The sequence below is a fragment of the Xiphophorus maculatus genome, chromosome 2, assembly GCF_002775205.1.
Source record: "Xiphophorus maculatus strain JP 163 A chromosome 2, X_maculatus-5.0-male, whole genome shotgun sequence".
Taxonomy (NCBI): Eukaryota; Metazoa; Chordata; class Actinopteri; order Cyprinodontiformes; family Poeciliidae; genus Xiphophorus; species Xiphophorus maculatus.
Window position 1 is genome coordinate 27919967 of NC_036444.1, and position 21481 is coordinate 27941447.

At 40.3% G+C, this 21481-nt stretch overlaps 1 protein-coding gene across 1 annotated transcript in view; it reads left to right on the forward strand.

Moving 5' to 3' along the window:
* The window catches only part of tead4 (TEA domain transcription factor 4), a gene marked incomplete at its 5' end in the record, with an annotated part of 29643 nt that overhangs the window by 5835 nt on the left and 2327 nt on the right, over positions 1-21481 (forward strand). The window contains 9 exons of the mRNA XM_014474744.2: positions 6943-7007; positions 8437-8499; positions 9397-9531; positions 11016-11059; positions 12393-12454; positions 12640-12770; positions 13458-13631; positions 18577-18717; positions 19339-19491. Of these exons, the coding sequence (XP_014330230.2) occupies positions 6943-7007; positions 8437-8499; positions 9397-9531; positions 11016-11059; positions 12393-12454; positions 12640-12770; positions 13458-13631; positions 18577-18717; positions 19339-19491 (968 nt within the window). The remainder of the gene's footprint in view (positions 1-6942; positions 7008-8436; positions 8500-9396; positions 9532-11015; positions 11060-12392; positions 12455-12639; positions 12771-13457; positions 13632-18576; positions 18718-19338; positions 19492-21481) is intronic.

The window sequence follows — 21481 nt, forward strand, 5'->3', positions numbered from 1 at the left end:
TAATAATTTATTTTATTCTTATTATCGTATTGCACATTGCTTTTCTGTTGCACAGACATGAAGTCATACAACAACCCCCCTCCCCCGCAAAAAACACAGAACAATGTTGTAGCAGCAAATTCAGGAGCCAAGGTGAGCCAGTGAGTAAACAGGAATGTCAGGAATGCATTGAAGAAACTCTTAAGTCAGAGGGGGAGAAATCAGACCAGGTCAGTGAAGGTCGGAGCCTGACTGGGGGAGAGCAGATATATGAGCAGCCAGGCCCAGAGGCAGACTTTGGAAAATACTCAGTAGAACCTCATACACCTCTGTTTGACCTCCATCGACAATGTTGAGGACAGAGACACAAATGTAACAAATTTTTGGTGGTTTGTTTCTTGTTTGGACAAAATTATCTCCAAATACTCTGGTTTTCCTTTAAAGATTAGTTTTTGATATTAGGTTGGGCTGTCCAATATCTGGGATATCAAATGCTGTGGTTGGATAAAACAAAGGGACCGGACCGGAGCGCCACATAGGGGGGAAAGTTAGGACAATTCCAAGGGCCCTTGACCGACAGGGAAGCCCCCCCCCAAAAAAATGTTTTTTCTATAAATAGAAAAAAAAATGAGGCCCTATCAATTGTTGTTATTGTGTTTTTTAAAATTGTTTTTAGCAGTAAAAATGAAATGTTACCACTCCCAGATCAAAAAGCACACATCTATATTTTCACTGAACCCCCTGGATCTGCATGAAATGGATCGTTGCTGCTTGACAGTGATGTTTTCAGCAGCAGTCAGAACAAGACAAGAACGACTGTGGTTGTTACTACGCTGCCTAGAAAAATAATAAAGTCAGGTTTTTAAAAAATAGAGAGATAAGAGAGAGAAAAAGACAAGAGTCTGAATTTGTAGCACAGTTTTTCTCCAAGAGAGGTGACTAGACTGTTTGAAATTATTAACCATTTAGCATAGTTAGCTTAGCTACAGACTATGGTTTGCCTCCATTTCACGAGCATTTAATGAATTAAGGAAAAGAAATACCAACATGTTCATATATTTAACTTGTCCCTGTACCTTTTACCACTTAACAACAGATGAGTCAGTCAGCAGCAGCTCTAACCCCTGATACCAGCATAACCTTTAACCCCTGTCCCAGCGAAAAAGGTGAACAACACTGTGTCCAATGACAACCTAGTTAGCATCATTCCAGGGAGTCTATAGGGATTTCTCTGTCTTTTCTCTTTTTACAATTACACAAGAAAAACAATATATTTGTTGCTGACAGAAATTCAAACAATCTTTATCCACCTTTTTCCTAGCCAGGGCAGACACTTTCCAGCGGCAAGTTGCTCTCTATAACAGGTTAATGTGCTATTAGGTTCGGTTCTAGTCCAGTGGGGAGATTCTCCGTATTACGGTCTGAAGCGCAGCAGCTGCGGTCATTTCTCCGCTGATTTGCAGCGACACTCAGCATCGAGATTCTGATTGTGATGGACTAAATGAACCTTTTTTTTGTCTTATAAAAAATATTCCTGGCCCAAACATTATGATCAAGACTCAGATCATGAACTTTATTATTTTTTAAATACAAACAAAAAATAAAATTTACATCACACCAAGCTAATATTATGTAGTTCTGGTGTTTTACTCTGTCGAAAATAGTAGTTCAATAGTAGTTCAGGGAGCAGATTGATTGTTTTCACAGATTATCTGTCTCATAGCAAACTGTCACAACATGGTGCCAGCTTAAACAAATATGGAGAAAACAATTTTTTTTTTAGTAAAGTTATATACTGCAGCTTGAATAAAATGCAACTACATAGCATTTTTCGAGAAGTCTGGATTGTTTTATGTATATTTTGCACATTATGACTGTGGGGAGAGACATTTCAGTAAGCTAAAACTAATAATAAAAAAAATTAAGCAACCTATTTGCTGTATTGTATGCAGACATGTAAAATTCATTAGCAGTAAATATTGTGCTAATATCAGTTTTGAAGCAAAGAAAACAAGGCTGTTGCAAGCTTTTAAAATTGTGACGCTTTATATGGGTCAGATAAACTCAAGAAACTGTAACAGTAGTTGCGCAGGGGGGGGGGCCCAATTAAATTTTTGTCATGGGGCCCAAGATTCCTGGCGGCGCCCCTGAGACCAGACACTGATCGACAGTATTGATCATGATAATTGTCCTCCATTGAGTTACTAAAACTCACTGAGCTTTTCATTTATTTTGTAACAATCATAAAATTAATTGTTTTTTTAAGGTTTTATATGAGCAGCCAAAGCAAAATGAAACATTTCTGTGGAGAGGATGGAAAATTATACATATTTTATTCAAAATTAAACAATAAAAAGTGTAACTCTCATGAGTGTAAAGCCCGTAGAATCACTTTTAATTTGTTAAAGTTGTGGTTGTGGGGCAACAAAGAAAGAAAACACCGTTTACACCATTCCTCTCTGTTCTCATTGAGTACATTTATTTTTTCAGAGTAAGCATCAGATTTGATCTAAGCAGTTATGGCATTGTGTAGCTGCTTTACCATGAGACAGTGGTGCACACCTGCTCTTTTTTATCACATCGTGATGAAACTATTAGAAATGTCTCATTCGTTAGCTCTTCTCGGTTGAAAGGACATGAAAATAACTTTGAACTCAGGAAAACCTGGACTTTTCATGGGCCCCCAAGAAATTTTTACAGAATCATATTCCCCCTCCAGGAATTTCCGTGACTCTGGGCGGCGCAATAAACAACATCAAGCTGTGGAGCGATTTGTAACGGTAGAACTTTCCTACAGCTTTGGCGGGAGCGACTTCTGTGTCTGTGCTACCCGATTTGGATATCATGATCTCATCGTTGTGTGACTGAGTCGCCTCTCTGATCTCATGGGTGCGTTGGAGGGTATTTTTGAAGAGTCAAGCACTCACACTAGGAGTGGTAGGGCATCTGATACGAGTGCATCAGGCAAAGCGTCTTTGACTTCCCAAGTTGTTTAATGCTTGAAATGTGAACCTGACCACTTTGGAAAGGCATACTGTCTCACTGATGAAAGCAGTTTGTCCTTTGCTCAGTTGGTGGTGGAATATTTTTAAAAAATCATTCATGGTAACCTATGAAAATGGTTCCAGCTTTGGTTCCTTATACTAATTTGTAAAATATTTTTGGCAGGTCAGTCAAGTGGAGCAGTAAGCTCACTTCAGGATTGTGTTTTTAAATCCACAAAATAGGATAGGAGGTTTTTAAAATATTTGTTCCCCCCTTTTTTTTTACTTGGTTTATTCACCAACGGAGACTTGAAGCTCCTGTCGCTGCTGCTTTGAAAAGTCCAGTTGCACAGACATTGCGCAAGTGATGTCTGTGCAACTTGAGCAATGTACAGAAAATGTCTTCTGTACATTAATTTGAGGTCAGGTACTGTGAGCAGTTTTGACAAATGTTCTCTTTTCTGCTTTTTAAGACTTTTGTTGTCAGGAAATGTGCAACACTTTCTTAATCCCTGAGCAATTTAAGAAATATGTATTTATGGGCTCAAACAATCATTTGAGAAACGTTCACCCCCTGATAAACACCAAACGGTTACGTTACGTCCCTGAAAAGAAAATAAGATCAGAACAGAAAGAATACAGCAACTGGAGCAGGAATGTGTCAGAAACTGTCTATGTGGGGCTCAGCCTTTAAGATTTCCCTTTAGTCCACAAAAGCTTCACACAAAAGCAATTTCTTTGGAAATGTGACTGTATAATACTTTTGGGCCTGATTTAGTAACAGATTGCGCGATTTCTGTACCAGCTAAATGGAGGCCAACCGTACTAGAGCGATTCAACCATTGGTGCAAATTAGATTCCTTAAGAAATTCAATATTATTCAGCTGCTTGCTCGTCTCCAATACCTAAAATACCAATGGCACAATCAAACTCAATGTACAGGAGCGAATCAAGAGCACAGAGTTCAAATATTTTGACTCACTGGTTTCCTCAGACGTAGACACGGCGTCTAATGCTCATGCACGAGCCAAAGTGGTGTGGCTTGAATTGCAACAGTTCACAATAGGCCAAAATCTTCAAGACCGTTACAGCTTTAACTCTATTTGAAAATCTCTGATGAGATCTGCAAAAGGCAGTTGAAACGGCACAGAAAACCAGGAACGTCAACGAACTGGCAGCCTCAGAAGTTGGTGATTAGTTATGAATCAGCAGTCTGTCAATTTGCGACACTGTCACATTTTATTTTATTTTTTACAGAGCACCTAAAATAAATGAATTCAAATCATCAAAGAATTTTTCAAAGATTATAATAATGATAATATAATAATAATATAATGACGATGCAACCGAGATTCTCTGCCACTCACTATAAATCGACTTAGGGTTAACTTAGGAACTACTTCATTTTTATTTTCAGAAATACACGGAGTGTCAAGGTTAAAGCAGTGACCTTGAGATCTTGATCTTACGATAACAGCATAGACAGATGCAGCGACTTGATAGTGCTTCGCTGGACAGGCCCCACTTTGACATGAAATACTGTGGCATTTTAATATCACAAGGTCATGCGCCAGGTTCAGGTTCCGCTGTTTATGATTACATATTATTCCAACAGACAGCGGCTTACAATCTGTGGCTAATGCACATCACTGAATGCAGTTAGCTGTAATACTATGTAAATAGCATGTCGCCTCATTGTGCAGAAAGATTTGGGCAGACTGATGCAAACAAGGTGCGCAAAGTCCCAACTTTTAGAAAGCAAAAAAAAAATTTTTTTAATTTTTTTCATGTTAAAAATACAAAATTCAAGCAGAAAGCTTGACAATATATCACGTAAAACACACAATTGTGATTTCTACCTCATTTTCAGTGGGTACGTTAAGCAGAAAAACCTGTGTGTTTCACAGGAATAGAGTTTTATGCTGCCTCTTCACTGCAGCACACAAAGACAGTTACCAGTTTTCTTCAATGTAAACACAAGACTGCTTTCTATGTGGAAATTTCTCCCTGAGTTGTTTGGGCTCACATGCGCACGAGGGAGAAATGTCGCTCTGCATTCTGTCCAAAATCTGATCACTTTTATTAGTTGACAAAATGCCTGATGGGGTCTAGAGCGGGCGTCTGGTTTCCTCTGATTACTGTGCGGGAAGTGGGAAGTGTAAGGTCTGACCGAAGCGTTAGTATGTCGGAGAAAATGTGAAATCCTTCCCTAAGTGCGTGACGTGACTGTCCCATGTGTTAACTCGTGGCGAAGTGGTGCCAAGTGAGAAACGAACGTGTTTAGGAGGTGACGCAAACGCTTGTGAGACCTTTTCTTCGTTCTGGAGTTATTTAACTCGATCAGGTGTGTTTAATTAATTTCATTATGAAAGACTCTCTCCAACAGATTTGTGGAAGATTTATGATTGACTACAGTAAAAGGGGATATTCTATAAACAAAGAAACACAAACCAGTTGCTCCACCGTGCTGGGCCTCCCGTCCCTGGCCTCTGTCCTGTCTGTCCCGAGTCCCGTCTGAGGATCGCATGGCCCCGGCCTCCACCTGCTCCGCCAGTGTGACCTGTCTGTCAGCAGCACACAGCCACACACTCACTGCAGAGATATGAGCTGAGCAAAGGCTCCGGGGGCCACTCTGAGACTGATGCAAGCCCTCACACACAAGACTGTATACTTAGTGATAAACTAACACGATACACTTACACTTAAAGCGTCCGGTGCTGACACACTCGACAGCCACGACGCTTTTCTGCGTGTGTGTTTGCACAATGATGCGTACATGCATGGTGCATTGCAGAAGTATTCATGCTTCTTGATTTCTTACAATTTTTTTTTGTGGTTTGAGAAGTTGTTATAATTCATTTTTGTCAGATTGGATACATTTTTCTGCAGCATTTATACCCCTTAAATTTTATGTTGTCCCCCATTTTATTTTGTGACCAATTTTGTTGGATTTGATGTGATGCGCCAGTACAGAGCGTAAAACAATCATCAAATATTAGAAAAAAATGTTAGATGGCTTTCAAACACATTTCCAAGTAGAAATCACCACTCGTGGAAAGTGTGGCGTGGATTAGTATGCCAAAAAAAAAAAAAAAAACCCCTGCACATCGCCATTATGAAACACGGTGGAGGCGTTTCATGCTGTGGGTTTGCTTTTCTGCGGTACTGATAGCTGCACATAACCTATGGTAATATTGATGGAGCTGAAAAAAGAGCAATAATGAAAGGAAAATTGATTTTGCTCACAGGATGTTCACCTTTCAGCAGGACAACACTAAACAGACTAATACATAATAATGTTTGAGAACATTATTATGTATTGTTTAATGCTATGTTTAATGTGCTTACATTAACTATGCTTAAGAACATTATGTATTAGACATCAAAGTCCTTATGTCAATTGAAGGAGAATTTGTGGCAAGTCTGGGAAAAAATGTCAAGCAAAGCGTCTACAAAGTATTAACTCAGGGAGGCTGGATGGAAATGAACACCACAATTTAGGAGTTTCATTTGTTAAAAAGAGATCGACAGCCATGTCCTCTCTATCACATAAAGGCCTCAGTAAAGTACACTGAACTTTGTGGTTGAAATGTGTAAAAGTTCAATGGGTATGAATACTTTATGCAAGGCAGTGTATAACTTTACACGAGGAAACACTGTCTTATTGTAGACACTCAGAAGTGTGATCAGGCACGCATTTAGTCTATTCTATTGTACTATTTCTATAAATATGTGCACAGAAATAAGCTGCATGTGCAGCACATCGGATTTTGCTAGAGACTGTCATCCAGCTAATAATGAGTTAAGATTTTCCTTCATGTTCTTTATTTATTCTCTTCATTTTAGCACCTTATTATTATTTATTTATTTTAACATTTAGTTTAAGGTTTAAAATACAAATTTAACGGAAAGTGGAAGCTGATTCCACAGCTAAAATGTTGCATCTGTTTAGGGAAAAACTTTTCTGTTGTTTCGGCAGGGCGGAACGAGTTGATAGCGAGGTACATCAAACTTCGCACGGGGAAGACACGGACCAGGAAGCAGGTGAGTTTCTCTCCCAGTGCCATTTGCTGCCGCCTGCTATTTTTGAACGGCTGCAGAAAATCCTGTTGAGTGATGCACCGACACCCCGTGGAGCCCCCACCCCACAACACCCCACCACCCACCTCCTGGCCGGAGAGCCAGAGATGATGATTGATTTAGGGCCGGGGCCCAATGCACAGATGCTATAGGATCATGTGTCGGTGTTGTTTCTTCAGCACCTCGTGGATCTGGTGCTTGTTAGACGGGAAGAAGAAGCTGGGGAATATTGTGATTTAGATGGAGGAGGGAAGCGGGAAGGCAAGGACTTTGGAACGTGGTCTTACTTTGAGAATTATTGATATGGAAGAACTGACTTATGGGACGGTGATTGATGCATTACGAAGTCATCTGACCACGTTAGACTGGGAATGAATGCAGATGAGAAGCCAGGAAGGGTCAGAAAAGGATTCAAACTAGATAATAAACCTGATGAGTGCGTAGAGGGACACCTGCTGGTTTATAACCAGTTAAAGGTCTGTCTGCATGCTTTAGTTCAGCTGTTAGATGTTAGTTAGTTGAACCTTCATTTCACCAGGCAAAAGCATTATTTACAATAATAACATTTTTATTCTTCAATTATATTGTAAAAAATAATATTTACCTTTGGAACACATAGCTGCTCTTTCCTGATTTTAATCCACTTTAATTTTAAGAACAAGTGTTTTTTTTTTTTCAGATTGAGACTCTTTGTGCACTTTGTGTATTTTAGGGAATGAGCTGCGTAATTCTTGAGAAAGTGTGAAATATCTACATTTTGAGTGAGTCCAGATCATAATTCTGTTAGATTTTTGACATGTTTTGAACCAAAGCAAAAATTGAAACTAGAGTGATGTCGTTAATGACTTTGTGGAGCATTTCTGATTAGCAACTGTAAAATATTAGAAAAAAACAATGTAAATATTTTTTAAATGTCATTAATAATTAGACAAGGTGACGTCACATTGTGTGTCTTTGAGAAGAAATGCTATTATTAAGGAGTCTCTTACTATTATTTTAAAACAAAGAGAAAATAATTTGTTAATGTAATAAACTAAATGAGTCCAGTTAGTACAGCTTAGCTGCACTAAGTGTATATTCTAGGTCCTAGATCAAAGCCTAGTTCTTTGTTGTAGAAACCAGAAGGGTATTTTGCAGAATCTTATGTTGAAAAAGTCAGGCGAATAAGGAAAATAGCTAAATTACATCTTCTTTGCAGACAACTTCTACACCAAAGAGTGTTGTGGTAGCACTTTGTTGAAATCTGTTCACTAATTGAAAAACGACTAGCCAGTCCTGTCTGTATTAGTCCAATTCTGGTCTCTGTGCATCTTTCATTTTAATTTAATGTTAATTCCCTTCGTGTGAGGTTCTGCTTCACTTTGTGCTGTCTGTTGTTGTCTTTGTCTTCCAGGTATCCAGTCACATCCAGGTTCTCGCCCGACGGAAGGCCAGGGAGATCCAGGTGAAGCTCAAGGTACGCTACGTGAGTCAATTTTTATTTGCTTTTCATCTATTTTTCCACTTTAATAGCTCAAAGTTATTAGAAAACACATTTTCCCTCTCCAGGTTTTACCCTTGGTAATAAACGTTTTCCTCTACGGTTTACCAAGAGCTCACACATCCCTGCCTCTTCAGTACTTTCTCAGTTTGCATTACTCATCCGCATACACTTACATGCTCACAGTCACAACAGGCATCGCGCCTCTCCTTCACCTTGGATGCCCGCCACCAGGGCTCAGCTGGCAGGGCTCTGCACCAGTCACAGGGTTGGCCCCAGCGGCCGGCCTTTTTAAATACGCCTTTAGTGTAACTGAGATCCCCGCCACATGTAACCCCCATATTTCAGCTATGCCCTTGTGTTTGCCAATTCTGGGAACAAGAATGCACCGTGTGGCCTTGCCCATTTGGGCAGGGTGGCAGGCGCTTTGCAGCCCACTGCAGTTCGGAAACTGCTGAAGGGGGAGATTTGAAAACTCAAAACATTTTGTCTCCAGCTTGTCCGTTGTCCTTAATGCTTGTGAGGATAAGAGTATTTTATGGTTTCGGTGCCAGTACCAACACATCATCCTGATGCCTGCCTTGACTTCCAGTACGACCTCTAACAGAAGCTAGTTGTCATCGCTGGCTTGCTCCTGCCAAAGCAATAAACTTAACTCTTGACCCAAAGGCCCTCCACGGTAATATTACCTTCTGTCCAGCTCTTCGCCTGGCAGGAACTCACAGATGATGCAAGGTGGCCTCAGCCTCTCATTTCCCTTTTTAGGGCAGTGCTTATGTTAGAAAGAGGACTGCTGTTTACTCAAAGTTAGGCTGATGAGAGCTGTTCTCTAGTCTGTTTATCTTATGCTGAACTGTTTGTCCATCTCTATAGGACCAGGCTGCCAAAGACAAAGCCCTCCAGAGCATGGCCACCATGTCCTCTGCTCAGATCATCTCACCCACAGCCTTCCAGAACAAGATGGCTCTTCAGGGTCTCTCGAGGCCAGCTTATCCTACTGCTGGTGGAGTAAGTCTTAAATCACACAGAGAAGTTGGATTTATTTATTTATTTTTGGACATTAAATAAATTCACTTTAGTTATCTGAAGTATTTTGAATAAATGTTTTTATCCAGATGACACTTCCTATCTTGAGAGATTTTCAGATTTATTTTATTTTTTTAATGCAAACATGCTTGTGTTGGAATTTGTGTGGACTATGTTTTAGATTTTTTTTTTTTTAACAACGCAAAGGTGTGCATCCTTTGGATATTTCTACATTTTGTCACAATACAGTACATGCTGCAGTGTACTTTATTGTGGCTTACCAACAAACCAACTTAACCTTTCCGGCGGCGATCCAGCCAAATTTGAAGTACCGTAATACTGCCACACTTTGTGCTGTCTGAAAAATTCCAGCGGTTTCTGAAAGGGGAGACGTTGCGTTTTCCAGCTAATATTGGGTTATTACGGTAATTTCACTCCCGTTGTAGCAGAGAGTGAAATTAATCCAGTACTTCTCAGTTCCAGTCCTCAGGCCCCCCTGCTCTGCACGTTTTAGATGTGCCTCTATTCCAGAACAGCTGATTCAAATGATTGCATGGCCATCAAGTGCTGCAGAAGCCTGTTAATCACCCAAATATTCAATCCAGGTGTGTAGCAGAAGGGAAACACCTAGAACATGCAGGGCAGGGGGGCGTGAGGACCGGAATTGAGAAACTCAGAATTGATCTGAGGGGCGCTCTTTTAATAGACTGTAAAATGCAAAAATAACTCGCTAGATATTGAAAGTTCCAGTTCTTATGGATAAATGGGCAAATATATATTTACTCACAGGACATTTAAAGAACTGCGTACAATTGAAATAAGCAAAAAAAAAAAAAAAAAAAATCCAGGCAGAGAGTTGAAACTTAAGTCATAAAGGAGTAAAGAAGCTTATAAGTGTGAAGTGGGACTACATGGTTCAACATCCGTTAAAATCTTAAAAGTGTGCATTCAGAGGCCTTTACTCCAAAACCCACTCATTAATATCCAACCCAACTAACTGCCTTCTGAAATTGCCCAATTAGTAAAAAGTCCACCTGTGTATAATTTAAATTCTATTACACAACATTCTCTTTGTAAAACATGGTGTTGGCATCATCATGCAGTGGGAATACATTTATACACACACAGATTGACTTGACAGCATTATAGTAAAGTCAAGTCAAGCTTATTTGCACAGCACGTTTCATCAACATGGCAGCTCAAAGTGCTTTACACCTTAAAAACATGATATAATATAGTATATAGTAACCAATTGTGAAACGAGCAATAAACATAGCATTTTCTCAAATGCTTCCATCAACACCATCAAGCAAACATACATCAAACATGTCTTTATTTAACATGTTTGTTAAATATAATAATGTAATTAGCATCACATTAAAAAGCAGATTAACCACAATGACTTCAGAATAATAACTTTTGAAGTTTCAATTATTTTCTTCTCTTTTATTTTATTTTTTTCCTAGTTCTGGCATGGGACAATTACAGCTCAGACAGGAGGCCATGAGGAGTAAGTATCCATTTTTTGCCGTCCATCAGTGATTTGTCAAGTTATTAACTTTATAGCAGTGATGTAAGTAATGCGTTACTTACATTGACTGACGTCGGACCACTTTTTTCAGTAACAAGTGATCCAACTATTTCAAATCCAGTAGTCAGACTACAGTTACTTATTGAAATCAGTTTGTGTTACTATTTTCTTTTGTAATTTAATTTTATTTCCTCTACGCCACTTGCGGAGTGACCGTCGTTTCTATGCGACAGTTATCAGCAGCGACAGAAATGTAAAAAATAGAGGGAGAAGCGCATTTTATTGCTGGAAAAACAGGAAGTATTTTGAGTTTCGCTCGCCAAGTCCGATTATTATAAGCAGCTTTGGGCTTGTTTTTTTTTCTTTCTAAAGTCGCTTGCAAATTTAATGAGTTGCGCTTTTTGGGCTTGGAAATCAGCAGACATAAACCCCAGAATCTGTCTGACATCCAGTTAGTTTTAGTCCATCATTACCCGGGTGATCCGTGTCTTTGTTAATGTCAAGTTAATATATTTGCTGTGAACGACGTTGAGCTTCGCGTTGCCCTCCAGAAAACTGCAAACATCAAGACTAATATGAACAGCGCAATAAATATGAAAACAGACACGGTTGAACATGTTTGTAAATTTGTGCGACTCATTATAATTCTGAGTTGTGGAGCCGCAGGAGGAGCGCTGTGTGCTGTGACACCAAACACAGGGCCGTAACACAGAACCTGGAGGCTGGGGGGCGGGGTTCTAAAATCCTTCTTAGAGTTTTCCAGACAATAGAAACACACAAAAACAAACACAAATTACTAAAGATTATTTTGTACTGTAACCATTAAACAATCTCCCCTTCAGTTCAACCTTATAAGTGGAGACACATCGTTGATGTTACTATTATAAAATAACTTACAATTAAGTTTTGGCAAAGATCAATGTCATTTTCACAGCGTTGTTGTCAGCAGCTGCTGAAAGTAACTACAAAAAATCATTTTAATGTAACTTAGTTACTTTCCAAATCAAGTAATCAGTAATCTAAGTTACTTTTTAAAGGAGTAATCAGTAATCCGATTAAAGTTACTTTTTCAAAGTAACTATGCCATCACTGCTTAATAGTCATCAGATAGACTTCAGTCAGGAAAAATAATTTCTGAGCAAATCAAAACGCTTCAGTACAATTGACAGAGGCCCTCAGCTGCCTGGCGCTCAGTATGCCAGGCTGCTCTTCGCGGTCACTTAGTCCAATTAGTGAGTACATGCGATGGAGTCGTGGGGCCGAGAAGCAGCATAACATGCCTGTCCTTCTCTTGTCTGTCTCTCCCTCCCAGCATTAAGCCCTTCTCCCAGCAGAGTTATGCCATGCAGGCGTCAGGCCCGACCCCGATAACAGGTGGGTGCTCCTTCTCTCCTCTGCTGCGTTGAAAGACGCCCGTCATGTCACCAAGAAGCAGGACGACTCGGATCGCCATACACCGTTTGTGCAAAGCTCCGAAAAATGCCTCCAGTTTTTATGTCTTAACGAGTTCTGGCTGCGTCCCATTCAAGCAGCACATTTGCACATTCACTGTTTTGCAGGTTATGAAAGCACAGCAGGACTATCCATGTCTCCCGGCGCCCCCCCTTGGCAAGGCAGAAGTATTGCCAGCTCCAAGCTGCGGATGCTGGAGTTTTCCGCCTTCCTGGAGCAACCTCAGGACTCGGAGACTGTGAGTTCAGCTGCCTTCATCAGTCTGTGGCCTTATGGAGAGTATCTCAGGCAAAAAGGGACTAGAATAAAATTTAAAACTGAGCTGAGTATTATATTAATGCAACTTTAGTGCTCAAATCTTAATTAAAATTGCACAGTTTTAATTAAATTGGGTAGTTTTTAATATATGATGGTATGCAAAAACAAACTTTGTTTTGCCAGTGTCGTCTGTTTCTCTTTATCCCATTCTACAATTCTCACTCTAGAATTTTTTCTACTTAAAGTAAATTTTGAAAGAAATTTTGTCTCATTTTTTAAATAAAAATTAGACACATAGCGCTCTCCACTCTTAATGGTAAAATTGTGTAAAAAGCCTAAAAAGGACATGCGCCATCCTTGTGAAATGTTAAAAACATTAGAAGAGTTATGCAAAGAAGCCAATGAGTCTAGCATATGTATGGATAATAAATAAAAAGAAGTAAATATGAGTTGTTCTTTTTCTGTGAAATTATGGTATCACAATACGTGATGGTGCTTTAAGGAAGGAGGTGAAACAGGAGAACAGACATTAATTACTTCCTTCACCGAAGACACAATGCATTAGAGTCCCAAAAAATTGGTAATTTAGAACATGGCTGTTGTTCAGCGAACTGGGAATTCACCGCTTTGGGATTGTTGACCTCTAATATGTTTCTTTTCTCTCCAGTTCAACAAGCACTTGTTTGTGCACATCGGACAGTCCAACCCGAGCTACAGCGAAGCCTATCTGGAGTCCGTGGACATCCGGCAGATCTATGACAAGTTCCCCGAAAAGAAAGGGGGCCTGAAAGAGCTGTTTGACAAAGGGCCACACAACGCTTTCTTTCTCGTCAAATTCTGGGTAAAGCCCTTTCTGATATCTATTTTAACTGCTTCATTGGCATTAAGACCAAATCCATCTAGACTTTAAATGCTGCGTCCTCAGTTGTGTTCCCCATCATGTAGAAGTTGAAAATTTCCTGCATCATCGTCTAATCCTCTCCAAGTCGTGGGGGTAAAGTGAGCATACTCTTGTTAATGTTTTGTAGCACCTGTTGGCTGTTAATGGCCTTGTGGTGTTAACTGTGTTGAGACAGCTTAAGCATTGGAGTTAAAGGCTCTTAAGTTCGATTTAGGGCCAGAAAGGATGGAAAGTCACCGCTCCTGTGACCTTATCGGTGGGTTATCTGCCATCAGAGCGAGCATTGCTGTGCAGAGAGCTTCTTCCATTACTGTATTTGTATATGTCTGTGATGTGTGTGTGTGGGCATGGGGGTGCGCGTGTGTGTGTGTGACAGCAGCCTTGGCGAGAGTGGCAGGTCTGATCTTTCAGCAGGAGAAATGTGATCCCAGACACCTGTCTCTGCACTATTAGCCTGAATCCAATGCTCGTGACCCCCCACACTACCCTCAAGATCCTTATTTATAGATACTCCCCTTACACACACATGCACACGCCACCATGCACAGATGTCCATGCAACGCTCTTAAATCACGGTTAGAGACAGTGACACTTTGAAAGTGTTAAGAGAGTAAAGAATGATGACAATATGAGGGATACAGAGAGATGGCAGACAATCCAGCAAGATGGGGTGAACAATACTGATGTCCACTATATGTGTTTACATCTACAGGACATTTCATTCACTATTTGTACTGGAAATAGTGAGTAAATAATGAAAAATGAATTCTCATCTTAATCACTTTTCTATGCTGATCTGTACATACGTTTCAAGTCCTTTTCCAACTCAGTCCCAGAAGATGATTCATGATCTGTTTTCTGTTCATATCCACCAGATTTTTATTTAAAATCTCTTCAAATGGTTTAAAATGCCCTGGACTGCAGCAAGGTTTCCAGAGACTTACACCATCACACATCCTCCACTTTTCCTTAACATGGGGCTTGAGGTGCTTTTTTACGTATTCAATCGTTATTTATGTCGCAAATTGAAGAGATGGTTTGAGCTTGGCAGCACAGTTAGAGAAATACTCTTAATTTGTCTTGTTTTGTGAACATAAAACCAAGGGTACCAATTAAAATTGGTACCAAGGGTAGAATTAAAAAAAAAAACTAATACATGTTTTTTTCTGAAACTATGTACAACCTGCATATTAAGATATTTGTTTAGGCCACAGCATTAACGGGTGTCCCTGAAGTGTAAAATATTTTTTAAGGACAAAAGAAGAGCGGTGTGTGTGTGTGTGTGCGTGCGTGTGCGTGCGTGCGTGCGTGTGCAGCGTCACAGATTAATAAGACTCATGAGTGTCTTGCTAATCGATCCCCGTTTCTAAAAAACATTTACTCAAATGCACAAGTTGCTTTTTAAGGTAGTCAGAAATATGTGGAAATAAATATACGTGGGCGAAACCCATAAATGCACTGATCGAAATTTGTGACCAATTTTCAATCTCTGCTTTTGAAGAAAACAGTCCCTGTGTGTTTTCTTCAGAAAAGGGTTAAACCGTTCTGTTATCTGCTTTAAATTTTATTTTAAATAGCTTTCCTGTGCTTCCATTTTTAAACACCTGACTGATCCTGAAAGTAGGTAACTTTATTCCTCCTTCAGAAATAGTTTCCGAACTCGAGTGTTGTTGTTTTCAGCACAACCAGGTGCAACTTAACAGTGTGCATTATTACTAATCACATAATAAATCTGATTTTTAAATTTTCTGAATCACCAGTCAAGCAGAAAATTGGCTAATTTTGATCGCTAGCATAGATCAGAGCATCTCCTTAGAAAAACTAATTTTCTGTTTTTATGCTAATAGTTGGAGGTCCTGACAGATTAGAGTTAGAGACAACAATGTAGTTTCTCTATGAATTATACGGTTGAGGCTTGCATGTTTTAAATTTGAGGTCCATTACTAGCTGAAAAAAAACACATGGACCTGCTAGTCGATCGCTGACATTCAGGGCGTAAGTCACTTTGACCGGCGGAGGCTCTGCGTTCAGGAAAGAGGCAAGGCAACACAATGTGGTCGAGGTAGATTCATTTGGAGCTGCAGGTCACAGTTACACCGACACCCATTTTTTTCAGTGAGACAAAGAAGTTGGCTTTTAAACCTTGGGCAATTCCAACACTCATACCAGGTAAAGGGGTGACAAAACAAGAAATGGTACCAATAAATATTTACATGCAGGCAAATTATTAGAACTAAACTAATCTAAGGTCAATTAAAGATTAAATTTCACTTAATATAACTCTTCAGAGCATTACCCCTCTTAATTGAAAATGGTATATGCTCTAAGAGCTTTTTAACAGCACCTGGAGCACTTGTCTCCCTTTGCTGCTCCACCCTGTTGAGCAGACACACCCGAAAGGTAAGACTCAAACAATTAACCTCAAATTGAAACAAACTGACATTTCCCCACATTCCCCCTGGCCAGGAAGGATGGCCAGTCCCTCTGACTGAAAGAATGTTTAAATAAATGTCAATGTAACTGAAATAAAGAGCTGAAACAAAAAGCATTTGTTCTGTAAATAAATATAATATCAATAATCATTTATTAGGGATGGAGCCCCTGGTCTCCATCACAGCGCAGGACACCGAAAAGGTCGAGTTCAAAGTGCCGCCTCGCTTCTCACTCCAGCAGATAGGAGTGTATTTGTGGCATTACCCTTCTTGCATGCTTGACATCCACATTATTTATTGTAAAGAGATAAAAGACATTGGTGAGTGGCACTGTGTTTGGATCGGCCCTCTCCATTCCTTGGAAAGAGCAGCTGGTGGACCCATGGCATTTGATTTGGGGGTTACGGGAGGAAGGGGGATGACTAACCATGCCATATATCATAACGAAAAGCAGAGCAAGACAGCAATAAAGAAGAGATGCAAATAGGGATGCAGACAGCGCGAACAAGAGTTGGGGATCGCAGCAAAAATTCTGGGTGGCGTGTAACCAGCGAGTCCATGAAATATTACTCTCTCGGTTCGTGTCAGAGCCTGGTGGAGTTGATGGCTCCGACATCTGCAGCTCGGCGCGAGATGAAAAGAGGCGCGCAACACTTTGTGCCCTCGGTTTGCTCGGCTCGTCGTTTCCCAAGGTGATCGCCCGGTCCTCAAGGCATCCATGACAAAAACACACAGAAATACAACTAAGCAGCTGTGGGGGAAAGAAAAGCAAGATTTCTTACTGAAATCCTTGACACACCCCAAAAATGTGATTAAAAAAAAAACATTATAAAAAATGTGAAAATCTTTTTCATTATGCCGCTGCCAGGAGGCAGGTCATGACTGTGGGGTTGTGAGGGTGGGGGTGTGCTGAGGCGCAGGTTGGCATGGGGACAGTGACAGGCGACTGACCCACCTCCAAAGCTATGGTATTCTAGATTGAATTTCCTGCAGACCCTCCTGTCGGCCACCGGCTGCCCGGCTCCTCTCTCCTTCAGCGCCCGTGGCCCTGTCCTAACGGATTGTCTCACGCCTTTGAAGTGCAGGGGAAATCTGATTTGAACCGGCTCGGCTAAATTGTTACACAGCCAGCCAGCCCACCGTGATCTAATCAGCCAATTGCACGCTGATGATTGTAATCGGATGAATTCCCTCGCTGGCTGTTAGGGAAGCAGAGGACGGCGGTTCGGGGAGGGCCACTGGGCCCTAGGGATGAAGACAAATAGAGAAATTACATGAGCTAGGGATGAAGACAAACGGGGTGATGAAGAGATGAGGGGAGGCTGAGCGGTGTCTCAATGGCCCATTAGAGGACAAGAGCCCGTCAGGGGGAAAAGGTAAAACAGGCCGGCTGTCTGACAGAGGAGATGGCACCTCAGTCTGATCTGTAATCTGATTATACTTGCCTCAATTCAAAGCTGCACCACTGGGCCAATCTGCTTCGACCCGAGCAGCAAGGAACATGACCATCGTCTTCCTTTGAGCTCAACTCAAGGGAACATTTTGTCCAAGAAGATCATGAATTGTAAACACGAAAGGAGGAACACAGTATATATATTTACTAAAAGACAACTCAGCAAGTAGTTACTTTTATATCCGATGCTACAGGCTGGCTCTTATTCTAAGCAAGAAATTGGTCTAGTCAAAGCACACATTATAATTTAGATTATCTATCTAGCCTCACATTTTCTCTAACAGTCCTAACATGGGAAAAAAAACAGCTAAGTTTACCACAAAGTAGGGATGGACCAAATAATTTGCGCTGATATCAATATTTAGTATTGATATTGCTGCGGCTAATATCCAATGTTTACAGATATTATATATATTAAATATATGTCATTTCCATCTCAACACCTTGAAAGAAACAACCACAATGCTGACTTCACTACTCTTTCTCTGCTTCAGTTTAGATCCCAATCAAGACTTTGACTTGATTTGAATCATTTTCCTTTCTCTTCACAGCAATGTTGTATCGGCTGATCACATAAAATCCCCCCAAAAATACATTTAAATTTCCGATTTTATTTTGACAAAATGTAGACAAACTCCAAGGCACTACATGACTGTTTTTTTAGCCTGTTGTAGATTTTGAGGCCATATTTTGCTGTAAAGGCTCGGCCAGTTCGTCTGGCATGCGTACAGCTTTTCTATTTCCTTAATTACTCTTCTCTACAGATGATGGGTGTGCACATCAGTGATTAAAAACTTTTAAAATTAGCTAAAAGATCAGTGCAATAAAGATTCTAAGATAAACAAAAACAAAACTATGACTTGTTGCCACTACTGCAGTATTTACAGTAAATTGAAATATAATTTTAGATGGACAAATTTGAGCTATGTAGGGTAGATGCACTACATAGTAGGCTGTGAGTTCATTTAGTGCAGTGTGTTTTTGTGTGTCTTCCCTCAAGGCGGACCTCAGTGTAAACCTGCAGGATGACAGCAGCTTCTTCTACGGTGTGTCCAGCCAGTACGAAAGCTCTGAGAACATGAATATCACCTCGTCCACCAAGGTCTGCTCTTTTGGGAAGCAGGTGGTGGAGAAAGTGGAGGTAAGACAGCGGAAAAAATATCAAGAATCTCTCTTTCATTCGCAACATCAAAGGGACATGACCGCGCCGTAACCCCCTGTCCTCTCCCTGAGTGAATAACCGCTGCTGGTTCAGATGGATTCCAGTCAGGTTACCTCTGATCTGTGGTCTGGAAACTGACTCATAAAATCTCCCCAGTCTGACTAAGTTCTTCAGTATATTTCCAGTTAGCCAAACAGAGTCGCCGCTCCGCCCCCATGCAGTGCTGATGGATTGTACAATATTAACACACACACCCACACACACACCCCCACATACTCCATATTTTCTGGTTGAGACATCTGCCTCAGCAGGCCACACGTGGTTATATTTAATGGTGTCATTATTTGATTACAGTTGTCACGAGAAATGTGTTTAATGTCAAATCTGGCATGCCATATGCTGCATTAGATATATTGCATTACTCACATTACAGCTCATCCCATAGATCCACTGTATCCATTTAAGTGCCAGTGGAGCATATATCCTTGTGGTTTATATATTTTTTCTTTCATAGGTGGGGACGTTTTTAACCCTTTCCTGGGTTTTTAGCTTCTCTTAAAGATGGAATCGAATTTCACATTTCCTTGTTTATTTTCACAGACGGAGTACGCTCGCTTTGAGAACGGACGATACGTGTTTCGGATCCACCGATCCCCGCTGTGTGAATACATGATCAATTTCATCCACAAGCTCAAACACCTGCCTGAGAAATACATGATGAACAGCGTACTGGAAAACTTCACTATCCTACAGGTACATGCAGGAATGTGTGGTTGATTCTGATATATGGGGGAAAAAAATACATTTAAATGCGTTTTGGCCTTTCATCCACACAAACACAATTATTTGTGAAAATTCGAACCGGAGTGGAGATACGAGAAAACTCTGGATGTGTGTTTGGGTGTGTAAGTGGAAAAATGGAGATTTGGCGTCCAGCGCATTACAGTCTGTGACAAATACTGTGCCAAGTATATCCACATTTGCTTTCACACAATTCTCAATCGACATCATCTAGTGTTTTATTAACTTTATATTCTAATATGCTATTTAAAAGTAGCTCAACCTTTCTTTCTGTCTACACAAATAAACCTCGTGGGGCTATGTCTAATTCGTAACAGGAAGTCATGGTTGTTTTGACGCATTTTTATTGGCTGACATAGCGTTAATCTACACTGCCCTCTATGGGTCTGGCATGTTTAACACAACACACGGGGTGGATTTGTGCGTTCATCTGGATGAAAACTTTTCTGAAACCGATCCCATGTGTACAAAATAATTTTTTTTAACTATGTGGCGGAAATATTTGTTTTTAAAAAGACCCGGCATGTCTCCATGCACGTTACCAACATACAATTGCATAGTTTAAAAAGAATGCTGCTTATCATTTTCTCCAACTTTATTGCGTTGCTTTTTGTGTTTATTTCTTCGTTTTTTATGAAACCCACGACAAAGAGTGTTATCATTGTTTCTGAACCCCAAAAGCATATAAAAAGTATTCACGCCCAAACGCAAACTTCTATATATTTCAATTGGATTTTATTTGAAAAAGCGTGGCATGCATTTGCATTTCCCCTCGTTTGCTGATCATCTCATTCACACTGCAGTCAGCTTGACTCTCCTGAATGAGCCGCTGTGCTCCTCAGACAGCCGACACTGAGGGGAAAGTGCGCCCAGTGGAGTGTGTCACCGCGACAAGAGTTATTATCAGCAACAACGTTCAAAGAATTTTGTGTTCCTTCTGTTGACGACCGCATTCCTGACAAACGAGCCTGCGGACAATAGCCACATTGAGCCCACGCTGACAAACACAAGGCAGCATTGAGACATTATATGTCTCAATGGGCTGATTTAGTTCAGTTTAACCAACAGCTCACAATCCCATAAAGACAGCAGATACATGTAGCACAATGCATAGCGCCTCTCGTGACAAGTGCTGCATTCACAAGTCAACGGGAAACAATGAGTGGCTGAAGCTGTGCGCTCGTGTTGTGCTTTGTAGCGTTGCCATGGCATTGTCATGGTTCTCCGAAATGCTATAGGTAAATATTAGCATCATATATATAAACACAAGATTTCTGTGCCGTATTAAAAAAGTCAGGAAAGTGTAAAAACTAATTTTAATAGCTTTTTAGTTGAAACTTCTGTGATCAATTTCTGCTCCATTTTTATAGGGTGAGTCTGACTTTTCAGGAAGAACTACTGTTTGACATAAGAAAGCATAAGACTAGGACAGTTTTTAAATCTTCCTGCACTGTGTGGCCATTACCTGTTTATGTGTCAAGAACAAGTAACATGTGAGAAAGCAATCACACAAGACAAAATGAATACAGAGCTATCATTTTAAACTGTTTACCACTTCATATTAGTCATATGTGCAGTTAGTGCTGTTAGCATTACTGAAACAGTCCATATTTTTTGGAGAATGTATATTCTCCCTTAACTGAGATTTCCAAAAGGCTGACAATATTTCTTAATCTTGCACGTTTGATAATAGTGCTAAAAGATTTGAAGAATAAAACATCTTTTCTTTACTCCATTCAGCCTTCCTGTTATCTCCTCAGAGTCTTGCTCTCTCACAGCCTTAATGAACAGCAGCTCAATATGTACATCATTTAAAAAGGCTTACTTTTGACTAGTTTTATCTCTTCGCCAACAAGTGCTGCTAAACACAAGACCTGACGATGCTTAGTATGGTGCATTCAATGATTGGGGAAAAAAGTGGATTGTTGAGCCAGAAGACCAG